General features: G+C 41.7%; 1 protein-coding gene across 1 annotated transcript in view; it reads left to right on the forward strand.

Moving 5' to 3' along the window:
* The window catches only part of LOC129708147 (phosphoinositide 3-kinase regulatory subunit 6-like), a 32,425-nt gene extending 20,920 nt beyond the window's left edge, over nt 1–11,505 (forward strand). Inside the window, exons 16-19 of the mRNA XM_055653726.1 lie at nt 1,408–1,486; nt 2,397–2,467; nt 6,670–6,785; nt 10,428–11,505. Coding sequence (XP_055509701.1) covers nt 1,408–1,486; nt 2,397–2,467; nt 6,670–6,785; nt 10,428–10,581 — 420 coding nt within the window. The 3' untranslated portion in view covers nt 10,582–11,505. The remainder of the gene's footprint in view (nt 1–1,407; nt 1,487–2,396; nt 2,468–6,669; nt 6,786–10,427) is intronic.
* Nucleotides 11,506–14,827: the final 3,322 nt, after the last annotated feature.

The raw sequence follows: 14,827 nt of genomic DNA on the forward strand, positions 1-14,827 counted from the left end.
GTGGTCCTAGATGATGCAGTTCTATCCTTACCAAGCGAAATGAACACAATTATTCTTCATGTCTGATTTTTCCATCACAACCTTTTGCAGGAGGGAATAGTGAAGAAGGATATAATACTATGGTGCATTTTGACCAAGTAAATGGCTCACATTTTTTCAGGCAACAAGTTGCTGTAGAATGGTCCAATGCAGAATCCAGCATGCACTCACTTATTCTGCATCATTAGGGCACAGCTTTGCAAGAGGGGTAACATTTAAAGATGAGCTGGGCAGTTTTTTTATATACTGGGAGTGATGGGTGCAAGGAACACGCTGCCAGGGGTGGTAGTGGAGGCAGATACGATGTTGGTGTTGAAAAGGGTTTTAGGTAGGCACATGAATGTACAGGGAACGGAGGGATATGGATCATGTGCAAGAAGAGGAAATTAGATTAACTTGGCGTACCGTCCAGGGTGGTCATTGTAGGCCAAAGGGCCTGTTCCTGCGCTGGTCTGAAGAAGGGTTCTGACCCGAGACATCACCCATTCCTTTTCTCCAGAGACGCTGCCTGACCCGCTAAGTTACTCCAGCATTTTGTGTCTATATTCTGTTCTGTTCTGTTATATCTACAAGGTTCTTGGTGCTATATGTTTGCAGTCATCTGTCATGCATTCCCAAAACTCGAGACTAGCTCATTTCCAATGCTGATTGTGTTTCCAGCATGTGATCATGCCAGACCACACATGGACCCCATCGAGGTGTGGCGACACATACTCGGTATAGCCCTGGTGTTGGCCTCATTTTATCACCAATAGATCGCCTACTCTATTGTAACATCCAACATCTGTGGTTTAATAAGTGATCAGTAGCCAGGATTTTGCCATAAATGCCATGTGCATTCTCATGCCTTTTTTGATGATTTCACCAAGATAATGTCTTTTTCACGATCGAGTACCTAAATCAGCCTTTTTTTTGCCATTTTGCCCAAGTGAAATACCCAAGCTCGTCTCCTCACTACATTTACTGCTGGCTCCAGTCACAAATCTGAATTTCGAGTGATCTGTGCAAGGCATTCATTGATGCTGGAATTCCACTGTGGAAATTGGAAAACAAATCTCTCAGAGGTTTTTTAGAGAAATACACAGAGGAACATACCAAGCGAGTCACCATTACGGAAAAATTATGTTGACAGAAACTTCAACATTGTTGAGCAGAAAATTAGATTACACATTCAAACATACTTAGATTGAAAATGCTAGAATTAACAATTTACTTGTGTCTTTAGTAAATATTATATGTCGCTGGCAAACTGATTTTTCAATTTTTATTAAAGCAGTTGAAAAATTTAGATTTCTTTCTGGTTTATTGAATGCGTTCATATTCACCACCAACAATATATCCGTTATTTTCTATCTATTTCCATTGTAGATTGCACTGAGCAACAGGGAAAGTACAAAACAACTCGCAAGTCATTGTACTGGTGTAGTGATGAAAGCAGGAACTGATGGTATGCTATGATCTTATCACAGCTATGATTTATTTTGCAGATAATAAATGTCTGTTATGTCCCAGTATTTAAAGCCCCCTTTTGTATACTGCAGATATGTCATTTTAAATTAGATCCTTGTTTAAATTATTCTCCCTCACAAACTACTACCTGATAATTCCATCTGCATTTGACAGTAATTGGATCAAGATTAAACACTGACTGGTTTACTGCCAATGGTCCTCTTTGTTCAATAGAAGACTCAAACCAATTTAATAACTCGTGCTTTGAAGTTGGATTTTAGGTTTTGGTTAAGGTTTATTATTGTCATGTTTAGTTTATTGTCACGTGTACCAAGGTACAGTGAGTTCTGTCCAGTCAGTAGAAAGACTATACATGATTACAATCAAGCCATCCACAATGTACCGATACAGGATAAAGGGGAATAACATTTAGTGGAAGATAAAGTCTGATTAAAGATAGCCTGAGGGTAGTGAAAAATGTTGTTTTTGCATGCTAGCCAAACAGTTCAGATATACATTAATAATCAAACTCAAAGGGGTAGATGTAGAGGGTAGAATATAGTTTTCAGCATTGTAGTTCCAAATCTATTTTGTCTGGATTGAAGGAGGTGCTGGACCGTCAGTTGCTGGGAAATGAATGGTATACCTATACTTGGATTAGGTTCAGAGGGGCTAAGTAATAATTGTAAGCAAATTATGTGGCATCTATTCTTTGAACAGCATTTGACAGATTCTCTTCATGACATAAACTGGCAATAAATTAAAACCACTGATGTAGAGCTGTGGGATGTCTGGCAGATTGTTTGACATGGTGTTACAAACAGAGTTTCATTGACATATAGCCAAAACATATTTTTGAAGCCATTTAATTTTGATGCCTCCATTTGCAATACACTTTTGTTTTGCAGATCTCGTTTGCCTAGACGTAAGCATATCGGAGGTAACAAGTAAAACAAACCTATCTGGAAAAACATCTTTGGTAAGTGAAAATTAGTACAAGGGCAACAAATTGTGATATAAACTGGCCACAATCCTGATATAAACTGGTCACCCTCAATGGCTTATAATGTGCCAGAGTTGCTGTCTTACAGCGCCAGAGATCCAGGTTCAATCCTGACTACGGGTGTTGTATGTACAGAGTTTGTATGTTCTCCCCGTGACCGCGTGGGTTATACCCGGGTGCTCCGGTTTCCTCCCACATTCCAAAGATGTACAGGTTTGTAGGTCAATTTGGCTTTGGTAAAAATTGTCCCTTGTGTGTAGGATAGTGCTAGTGCTAGTGCATGGGGATCAGTGGTTGGTGCAGACTCGGTGGAGTGAAAGGCCCTTTGCCACGCTATATCTCCCAATTCCAAATTCTACTAATACAAGACCATGTGGGTAAAGCCGGCTTTGAGGGGCAGAGCAAGATCATTTGCCAATTTAAAGAGAGATTGGTCTTCATGATGCTATTTGTTCAGTGTTGTTCATTCAATTAAAGTATCGTGAAAATTACTTTACAAAATGCATCGTAAAATATCGCAAGGAGTCTTCATAAAATAAACTTTATGTCCAATCTACATAAATAGAGAGACACAAAATGCTGGAGTAACACAGCAGGTCAGGTAGCATCTGGAGAAAAGGAATAAGTGACGTTTTGTGTCCGAACCCCATCTTCAGACTGTAGTTCCATTTGTTGGCCTTTTTAATAAAGTCTCAGTCTATAGTCTGAAGAAGGGTTCCCAACCCAAAATGTCAATTATTCCTTTTCTCCAGAGATCTGCCTGACCCACTGAGTTACTCTAGCGTTTTGTGTCTATCTTTGGTGTAAACCAGCATCTGCAGTTCCTTCCTATACATAAAGAGATATAAGAGGAGATAACAAAAGGCTTGGGTTGTTTAGAAATACAAGATGCCTGGGATACTTCTCCTGCACAACAATCTCATTACATCTGAGAAGATCTCTGGGGGAAAGGATGGGTGATGTTTCGGGTCAGGAACTGGCTCACTGGCTGGGTAATGGCAATGGTGGCAGATCATACAGCCCAAGAAGGTACTGCCTTTTCACAATGGCAGGCAGTGACTAGTGGGGTACCCCAAGGCTCAGTACTGGGACCCCAGCTATTGACAATATATATTAATGATCTGGATGAGGGAATTGAAGGCAATATCTCCAAGTTTGCGGATGACACTAAGCTGGGGGGCAGTGTTAGCTGTGAGGAGGATGCTAGGAGACTGCAGGGTGACTTGGATAGGCTGGGTGAGTGGGCAAATGTTTGGCAGATGCAGTATAATGTGGATAAATGTGAGGTTATCCATTTTGGTGGCAAAAACAGGAAAGCAGACTATTATCTAAATGGTGGCCGATTGGGAAAGGGGGAGATGCAGCGAGACCTGGGTGTCATGGTACACCAGTCATTGAAGGTAGGCATGCAGGTGCAGCAGGCAGTAAAGAAAGCGAATGGTATGTTAGCTTTCATTGCAAAAGGATTTGAGTATAGGAGCAGAGAGGTTCTACTGCAGTTGTACAGGGTCTTGGTGAGACCACACCTGGAGTATTGCGTACAGTTTTGGTCTCCAAATCTGAGGAAGGACATTATTGCCATAGAGGGAGTGCAGAGACGGTTCACCAGACTGATTCCTGGGATGTCAGGACTGTCTTATGAAGAAAGACTGGATAGACTTCGTTTATACTCTCTAGAATTTAGAAGATTGAGAGGGGATCTTATAGAAACTTAAAAAATTCTTAAGGGGTTGGACAGGCTAGATGCAGGAAGATTGTTCCCGATGTTAGGGAAGTCCAGGACAAGGGGTCACAGCTTAAGGACAAAGGGGAAATCCTTTAAAACCGAGATGAGAAGAACTTTTTTCACGCAAAGAGTGGTGAATCTCTGGAACTCTCTGCCACAGAGGGTAGTTGAGGCCACTTCATTGGCTATATTTAAGAGGGAGTTAGATGTGGCCCTTGTGGCTAAGGGTATCAGGGGGTATGGAGAGAGGGCAGGTACGGGATACTGAGTTGGATGATCAGCCATGATCATATGGAATGGCGGTGCAGGCTCGAAGGGCCGAATGGCTTACTTCTGCACCTAATTTCTATGTTTCTATGTTTCTAAAACATCACCTATTCTTTCTCTCCAGAGATGCCGCCTGACCTGCTGAGTTACTTCAGCACCTTGTGTCTATCTACGATTGCATAACTTCACTCATTAACCCCCCAGATACTTCATTAACTGCTTATGACCTGTACACCTATACCAGCTCTTCTCACCCTCTCTGCAAATTAAATCCAACTTTGTTCCCTCTTTCCCATTATTTTAAGAAACTTGACAAATTAATGAACATTGATCCCTGCTATCTTTTGTCAATTAGGCATTTTCACTTTCTAATTGCATACTGTTGCAGAGTACATTTCACTGCAGTCCCACAGCTTCCATATTAAAGATTAAACTGCAGATCAGCCGAGAATACTAATTCCAAATGAAAATATAACTCATCATTATGGGAGGAAACCTGTGAACGTAAATGATAGTTTTAGACCTGTCCGACCAGACGGTCTACTTCTCTACAATAGAATTCTGTGCAATTGCAACAAAACTCTTGGATTGTTTTCAAAGTTTGTTTGTTTTCTCCAGAACGACTGGGATTGAGTGGAGACCTCATGGTAGTGTACAGAATTATGAGAGATATAGATAGGCTAGACAGTCAGAGCCTTTTGCTCAGGGTGGAAATGTCACAGACTTAAGCATGAAGATGAGAGAGGCAAAGTTTAAAGGAAATGTAAGGGGCAAATGTATTTTTTGTACAGAGAATGGTGGATCAACACACTGCCAGAGGTAGTGGTGGAGACTGATACAACTGTGGCATTCAAAAGTCTTTTGATAGGCACATGAATATGCGGGGAATTGTGGGATATGGATCACATGCAGACAGAGGAGGTGGCACCATGTCCTGCACAGACATTGTGGGTTGAAGGACCTGTTCCTGTGCTGTACTCTTCTATGGACTGTGTTCTTAGTCTCTCCCTATCCACAGAGAGGCGTGTGGGTAATAATCTTATCTTGGGACCCATATATTTTCTTCTGTGAAGCAGGTACTTGTGTAACTTTTGTTCCATCTGTGGTTAGAGACCGTGGGTAAAGATAGAACTGGTGTGAGAAAGCAGAGGCTTGTGTTAGTCCATCTCGTTGACCCATCCCGCCATCCAATACAATGTGTTTTTAGAGATATAGCCTCTTGACCTACTGTCCCCACTGACCATCGATCACCCATTCATACAAGCTCTATGAGATCCCACTTTCTCATCCACATTACATACTGAGAGCAACTTTTTACGAGGCCAATTAACCTGTAAAACCACATGTGTTAGTCATAGAACCTTACAGCATGGAAACAGGCTCATCGGCCCAACTTGCCCACACCAACCAACATGTCCCATCTACACTAGTCCCACCTGTCTGTGTTGGGCCCATATTCCTCAAACTGTCCTATCCCATGTACTAGTCTAAATGTTTCTGAAACATTGCGATAATACCTGGCTCAACTACCTCCACCGGCAGCTCGTTCCATACACCCATCACGCTTTGGGATGCGAGTGGAAATCTCAGCACCTGGAGGAAACTCACTCGGTCACAGGGAGAATGTGCAAACTCCACTCAGGCAGTACCCGAGGTCAGGATCGAACCTGGGTCTCTGGCGCTGTGAGGCAGGGGCTCTACCAGCTGCGCCGCTGTGTTGCCTCAGAAGACTTGGTAGAAATAGGTCTTTTGCTAATGGGTGCAACTTTGCCTCTAGTCCCGAGGTCCGTAGTCTTCCATGATTGGCCATTTATGACTGTAACGGTGCCTCCTGTGATGAGTGTTGCAGCAATATCACTGCTGAGGTACCCATTGAATGGGTATCTCATCAGCAAAATGCCAGGGGAAAATAAACCCAATTTGCAGTAGCGCACTCTGACTTTGGAATACATTTGAGTATCCTGCAGTCATTTCTACTGGTGCCCATGTCTCCCCACGATAGCAGTGTCTCTTTAATAATTAGCAACAAACTAGTACAATGTGTTTCCAGTCCTATTGAGACCTTTCCATGATAATTATTGTGTCACGCCTTTCTGCAGTTATTTCAAGCATCTACAAACTTCTAAATCGACAAACTGGTATTAGTTCTGCAGCAGATAACTCCTCAAACAACTATTTCTTACAGAATGAAAATGTCAAGATCAAAACATCTCAGGTAAAGATTAAAATGCAGAACAGTGGAAAATCCATGGTGATTTCTCTGGACAAGGATTCTCGAAGGGTATACAAGGATGTTATCAGGTTGGTATATGCATACCGTTCAATGTATATTCCACTTTGAGTGAGTGGTAAGGAAGTACAGATGTTGGTTTACAAAAAAAACAAAGAACTGGAGTAATTCAGTGGGTCAGGCAGCATCTCTGGAGAACATGCATAGGTGATGTTTCGGGCCAGGACCCAAACTATCAGTAGGCAAGTGAAAGATATTGGTGTGGATATGCCCGCTGCTACACTTTTACATCATCTAAGCAAGTAATTACTTTAAAGAATGTAAAATAATTATAAAATGAAGAAAATTTGAACCTAGATTATCATCTGAACTAATTTGTTTGTTGAACTCCTGTCCCCAATTTGTCTTGGACAGAACATAAAAATATTTATTTGCCTATTTGAGCTAATTGTGCATTTCCAGAACCTGTGGGGAGGCCTGCTGGTGCAGCGGTAGAGTTGCTGCCTTTCAATGCCAGAGACCTGGGTTCGATCGTGGCTATTGGTGCTGTTTTATTTAATTTGTACATTCTCCCTGTGACCCGATGGTTTTCTCCGGATCACACTCCAAAGATGTACAGGTTTGTAGGTTAATTGGCTTCTGGAAAATGTAAATTATCCCTAGTGTGTAGGATAGTGCTGGTGTATGGGGTGATCGGTGGCCAAAGGGCCTGTTTCCATACTGTATCTCTAAAGTCTTCTAACCACGATCTGACCTGGAGATGGGAACCCTGTAAATAACATGGGTGTGAGCCTGACAATAGCATGAGTAATATAACTCTGCGTCATTTTCAGGGTGTTCCTGAGGGTGGATGTGTGGAATGAAGTTTGTCCATACAGGCTGAGTGTTCGTCAATGCTCTGCCTCACCTCAAAATCCCATAAAAGGGACAGCTAGCAGTTCATGAAAGTGCAACAAAACTGCCATTCAACTATTTGGTTTAATACCACATACATTGAACTATCCCTCTCCCCTAACCCATCACTTCCACCTATATCCCTCCATCTTGCTTTACTTTTCACTCCTCTTCTCATCCCGACGAGAGAGGGCCTGTACATCGGGCCGCCCGTAGCGGCGACGACTGTGGGGGGGGGGGGGGGGGGGGCAAGGCCCCGAACACGGGTGAACAAAAGGAGGAGGACTGACTGAACATTATTGCCTTCCTCACAGTGATCACTATGGTGGATGTTTATGTTAAGTTCTATCGTGTATTGTGCTATTTTAATTGTATGGCTGCATGTTAAGTCAAATATCACTGTACCTTAATTGGTGCATGTGACAATAAATGTGAACGACCTTGAACTTTAACTCTTCTCTCCTTACCTACATGTCTCCTTTTCATCTCTACCCTTTGTCACTTACTTCACCTCTCTGCGTCTTAGTCCCTTCACCTGTATCCACCTATCACTTACCAGGTAAACACAATGAACAGCAGATGTTGGAATCTTGCGTAGAACAAAACGTACTGGAGTTACTCGGCAGGTCAGGTTGCATTTCAGGAAGACATGGAGTCTAAAGAATGCCCTGACCCAAAATGTTCCCTAGCCATGGCCTCCAGAGATGCTGCCTGACCCGCTGAGTTCCTCCTGCACTTTGTATTATATATGATCAGTCTGAAGAAGGGTCCTGATCTGAAATGTCATCTGCGCATTCGCTCCACAGATGCTGCCTGACCAGATTCAGCATTTGCAGCTCCTTGGGTATCTACCTGAATTAAAATATTTGGGTGGAGGCACTTGAGCTTTTGTGTGTCATATCACAAAAACACTCTGCAGTTGGGCAGAATCTTGGGGAGAAAGAGACGATGATTCTTGGCCAGAACCTCTCCTATTGTGATCAAACACTGTTTAGACACTCCACGACTTATGTAAACACACACTTACGTAGCCAGTTGTTTAAGCCCACTGCTTTATTGCACATCCGGTGCCCCCTCTGTGTTGGAGCTCCCTCGTGGTCTCCCATGTGCTATAAGGTATGAATAGTAAATATAAGCATGCACAGTAGCGCTTCAGTTTCTGACATACGTAAAATGTGATTTATGCAGGGATCCACGGGATGTAACCCTGACGTAAGTCGGGAACGTCTGTACCCATAGTACTGCTCGTGATCAATGCCTCAACTTAATTCTAAACCTAGCAATGTTACAAAATTTTGAGATTTTAAAAATCAAGTCTGCAATTTATCCCATCAGATAAAGCATAAAAAGAAGTTTAATTTGACACCTAATTCACTTTCATATCTCAAGTATTTAAAAAGTTATGGCCATTTTCATACTCGGAAATTAGCATCTTGATTTTCTATGGACATAACAAAAAAGCTGTGATCGTGGACAGTCAAAAGCCCATATCTTTCTTAAAAATTAAGAGAACTGAATGAAATTTTCAGTTATCATAGATTGAAGCATTCTGAAACAAATATAAAATAATCTTACTTGGATGACCTGAAATTAAAGCATATAATTAGTTAGTTACCCAATTGTAGCTAATTTCAAACTTCAATTACTAGATCTAAACATCTATCCATTTCTTAATAAATGATTAACATTTTTAAATAGCCTAAGTGTCCAAATAATATTCACAAATAATTCACAATAAAACATGATTTTTAAATCTCATTTACATTAATTTATAGGCCAAATGGAAGGAATTTAGTGTTCAATTGCTGTAAATTAAAGTCCATTTAAATCGGCTTTCTAGTGGGATCCTGTGAACGCGCTGGTTTAGAACGTTCACATTGCGGTAGATTTGTGCCCTCAAATGCCCAGAAAAATACTGCGGGATATAATGGGGCCCAAAATTAGCTACTCGCAACATTAAACTTTGTATAAAGGGATCTTAAGCCCTTTATAACCTAAAAATAAACAGCCTACCTTCCGTTTTCCCCTGTATGAGATCCGACCCGTTGTCAGCGGTCGCGGGTTTAGAGGTTAATTTTTAACCTACTATAACAAGTAGATAAAGCCCTTAAAACTAAAAATAGCTCCAGCTACGGAATCTTCCAGCGATTTTTCGTTAATAATTAACTAGGCTGAAAAACCTCGATTTGAACAGCCTAGGGAAAATCGCGTTTTAAACCCGCCCCCCTCTAAACGGCGCCACTATCGCGCACACGGGCTGGGACAGATTTTCAGCGATCTTCAGGTAGGCTTTGCAACATTCCTACTAAACCCTCAGACTATCCTTGATTAGACTTTGCTGGCTTTACCTTGCTCTAAACGTTATTCCCTTATGTATCTATACACGCACCAAAATCTTTCACTGTACATGTGACAATAAACTAAACAATAATAATAATGATCAGGGAAATTAATACAGATTTTGAATATCTTTGAACATTTTTTATATCCCCCCCCTCCCGCTTCCCCCTCTTTATTAAAATCCTTTTATCTGAAGAATAAATTGACAAAAAAGCGTTTTCTTTGCTGAAGTAACTCAGCAGGTCAGGCAGCATCTCTGGTGAAAAGGGATGGATTACGTTTCGAGTCGGAACTCTTCATACCGTTTTCTTTGATTCTTTGAAGCGTTTTCTTTGATTCACATTAAATTGTTGGATTTAATCTTAAATTGGGTTTTAATTTCGATCAACATTAAAAAAAAAAAGGAAATGAGTCGTTTATTGTTTGAAAAGGTTTGCAAAATATTGCTTCTTAATTACTTATTTTCTATAAAAACACAGCGTTGATGTGTCGCCTTGTCTGGAGCCTGGATACAGTCTGCATAAAATGAGGACGTCAAAATTTACTCAAAGCGGAACAGAAAACATTGGATTAGCTAAGTACATGCCAAAATGCCTGTTGTTACCAATCAACACATTTGTAGGTATCTTGTGAGTTAAGATAACCGATTCAACAGTTAGCTAACTTCTTGGAGAAACTCATGATTTGGAGATAGAAACAAGGAAGTGCAGATGCTGGCAGACAATAAAAAGAGACAAAGTGCTGGAGTAACTGAGCGGATCAGGCAACATCCCTGAAAGACATGGATAGGTGACGCTTCGGGTCGAATAGATCTGTAGAAGGATGTGAGCTGGAAAGGTCACTTATCCATGTTCTCCACAGATGCTGCCTGACCTGCTGAGTTACTCCAGCACTTTGTGTCTTTTCATGGCCTGGAGCTGCTGGAACAATAAAATGTCACGATAATTACATTTGTTTCAAGAGGAAAGGAACAATTATTTGTCGACACTTGGCCAGTCCAAAAACGGTGGTGCTTTTTATTGAGGACGTCAGATTGTGGGTGCTCGGTTGGAATCAACGCATGATATTTGAACGAGTCCTAGGAAGTCACAAAAGGTGACCACCGCACAAATGCAAACACCACATTGATGAAACATTCCCACAGATTATGTGAAGTGATCTATTGTGTGGGCCTTTTTCTTGGCTACTTAATACTCATGCATGCTATTGGGTTTGTCTCCAAAACTGCTGGACATTAACCATCTTTTGGTAGAATGCAATATTCAAGGGTGTGATTTATACCCTACAAAATACATTTTTGCAGGAAAGATCAATATCAGATGTACAGATTATATTCCTTCAATTTTTGTTCACAAAAGTCTCTAAATTTTGGATTGAATGTTAGTGAACATATGAGCAAAAAAAAATAAATTCTGGAGTAACTCAGCGGGCCAGGCAGCACCCGTGATAAGAATGGACAGACGCGTTTTGGGTTAAGACCCTCTATCAGAGGGTTAGGGGAAGAAAGCTGGAAAAGAGAGATGTGGGTGAGACTAAGCCTGGCAAATGATAGGTAGATACAGGTGGTGTTTGGGGGGGGGGTGGAGTACGTGGCAAATGTTAGAGATGAAAAGGAGCGAGGAATGAAATGTAAAACAGGGGAGGGATACGAGTGGAAAGGATGGGGTGAGATGGGAGGGGGGGGGGGGGAGGGGGGGGAGAGTCAAAGAAATTGGTGTGCAATGGATTGGGTACACAGGAAAGGGAGTGGGGGAAGCGGGTTACGACTTAAAATTGGAGAATTCAATTTTCATGCCATTCAGCTGAATCTATGATTGGAAAGATCACTACATGAATAAAAAATTGCTGGTTCTCTCGGGGGGGGGGAATAATTGAATTTCCGATAGCAACTTCATGAGACCTCTGTTTATTCTTGGATGTACAATTTCACTACAATGAAAAGATTTCTTTCTCCATGAATTTTTACACAGATGATTCCACTATGCTGATTGATCAACCACTTGGCTACATTTCCAAAGTCCAAGTTTATATTATGTAACTGTGTGTCTTCAATGTATAGTATTTATTATCTGGTTCTGTAAAAATATTTTACATTAAAATATAATCACCATGCTCAATACTACTGAAAGCCTTTTTATGGTTTTTATTCTTCACTGATCTTCCAATGAAACATCAGTTCACAAGTTTGCAAGTTATATGAGTAGAATTAGGCCATTCTGCCCATCGAGTCTACTCCGCCATTCAATCATGGCTGATCTCTGCCTCCTAATCCCATTTTCCTGCCTGTATGTTTTTTTTTAACATACTGTAACATGTATGTTTTCAGGAACCTTACAGTGGATATGACTAAACACTTCACCTGCATGCCTTCATCTTGAATCTACTCCACTGTGGATGATAGATTAGGTGAGTGGGCAATAAATTAGTAAATGGAATAGAGTGTGGGAAAATGTGAAGTTGTTCATTTCATTGATTGATTGATTGAAAGATACGGCATAGAAACCAGCCCTTGGCCCAGACTGACCATCAGTCACCCATTCACAATTGTTCTATGTAATTCTTCTTTCCTACAAATATTTAGCCGTTTTTATGATAATTCTCAATTATCATAGTCACTTTTAAAATAACAATTAACAAAAATAAGATCACAAAATTCCCATGAAAAGCATCATTGCTTCCAATTCATTTATGGGCCAGAACCATTGCTTCGCACCAGTCGCAGGCTTTGATCAAAATTACTTACCACTGGATATCAGTTGTCTTAAGCAGTGCAGGTAGTTCTGCTGCTACGTATGTTTTCATAGTGTGAAAGAGGGTCAGGCAGCATCTCTGGGGAAAAAAAGAACAGGTGACATTTTAGGTCGGGACCCTTTTTCAGATTGAAAGAAAGCTGTGGGGGAGGGAGGGTGTGATGGTTCTCATTTGAGCTGAGAAAAGATGGGGGACAGCCATAATTGACCTTGGGCAGGTTGGTGCCCTGGTGGGTCCATTGTTGGCTAGGGATGGTGTGAACTCAAGAGGGATACAACGTGGAGAGTTGAGGAACTGATTAAATGATGACTGGGGGGGGGGGGGGGGGGGAGTGTAGGTGGAAGTTACAGTGGCTTCCCAGGCATCTAACCTACCTGGCCATCCCCACAATAATCAGACATCGTTATGTCGCAGGGACATGGTCTGACAGTTTCACTGCAAGTGACCACTGAAAATGACAAAAATGTAACCTGAAAAGTTAGGTTGAGCAAGTGATGATGATGATGATGATGATACTTTATTGTCATTGTTCCAAGCTAGGAGCAATTAAATTATTTGTTTTTGCGTACAAAGTACATAAAAGAGTCACCACAAAGGTGCCGACAAAGTTTAAAAAAGTACTCATTCCTTAATTTCTCTCTCCCCCCCCCCCCCCCCACTCCCCATTAGTACTTGATGATCCCCCCACCCCCTCCCCCTCTCACCATTGCCAGTTTCCCCTATTGTTCTCGGCATCCTGGAGGCAATGATGGAGGCAAGAAGCATTCAGGATAGTGAACAGGTAAAAGGCAGAGATTACTGTTAAACCACAAAGTACTTGTGCTTTAACACCAGGATAAGCACTCATCCAAGAAAACCTAGCTCAATGCCAAAGTAGTATCTAAACTGCTTAAACACACTTGCACTACAAGACAATAACTTACTACATATTTAGTAATAAACTACATGTTAACAAACACGCAACCAAGAAAGCCAATCCCAATGCCACATGTGAATCAAAGGTAGACAAAAATGCTGGAGTAACTCAGTGGGTGAGGCAGCATCTATGGAGAGAAGGAATATACATCATTTCGGGTCGAGACCCTTCTTCAGACATCGAAGATGGCTTTACACAGTGGTCAAGGTCGAGCCATGTGGGTGCTGGAGGACGGACGTGCCACCGGGAACAAAGGATGACCCACTGTGGAGGAACCGCCGTGAGGGGAGGGGGTGTAAATGGGGGCATGTAAGTATTGTCTCAGATAATCTTCTTAAGTGGACTCAGAATCAAATATGACTTGCTTCTATCGCAGAATTGTGGAATACGGCCAATATGGGAGTGGCAGGCTCTACCTCTGAAGGGGAAAATGGGACAGGTGCTGCATTTCATTCCAACTTATTCCAATGCTCCTGCACATTGACTCAAATTGCACTGTGCTTTATGTGCAGAGAATGGAAGATATTGATTATGTGCAGGCAGATGAAATGAGCTTGTCTTGGCATCATGTTTAGCAGGAAATCGCAGAGTTGAGGATATAGCCTATTTCATCACGCAAACCAACCTCCCTTCCATTGACTTCATTTACACATGGGCCAAAGATTCCCGAAGGTCTGAAGGGAAGCTTTGAGAACATCCTTAAATCCTTCCTGCCTAATGACCGAGCTAGGAATATCACATCCCTTAACTGATCTGGGGACTTTCCAGATACAAAAAGGGACACAAAGTGTGGGAGAAACTCAGTCATAAGTGATAGGAGTAGAATTAGGTCATTCTACTCATCAAGTCTACTCCACCATTCAATCAGGGCTGATCTATCTTTCCCTCCTAACCCCATTCTCCAGCCTTCTCCCCATAACATGACATCTGTACTAATCAAGAATCAATCCATCCCTGCCTTAAAAATATACACAGCCATCTGTGGCAAAGAATTCCTCTGACTAAAGAAATTTCTCCTCATCTCCTTCCTAAAAGAACATCCTTTAATTCTGAGGCTATGGCCTCTAGTCCTAGACTCACCCATTAGACAATAGACAACAGGTGCAGGAGTAGGCCATTCAGCCCTTCGAGCCAGCACCACCATTCAATGTGATCATGCCTGATCATCCCAAATCAGAACCCCGTTCCTGCCTTCTCCCCATATCTCCTGAT

This window comes from Leucoraja erinacea, chromosome 23 (assembly GCF_028641065.1).
Source record: "Leucoraja erinacea ecotype New England chromosome 23, Leri_hhj_1, whole genome shotgun sequence".
Lineage (NCBI taxonomy): Eukaryota > Metazoa > Chordata > Chondrichthyes > Rajiformes > Rajidae > Leucoraja > Leucoraja erinaceus.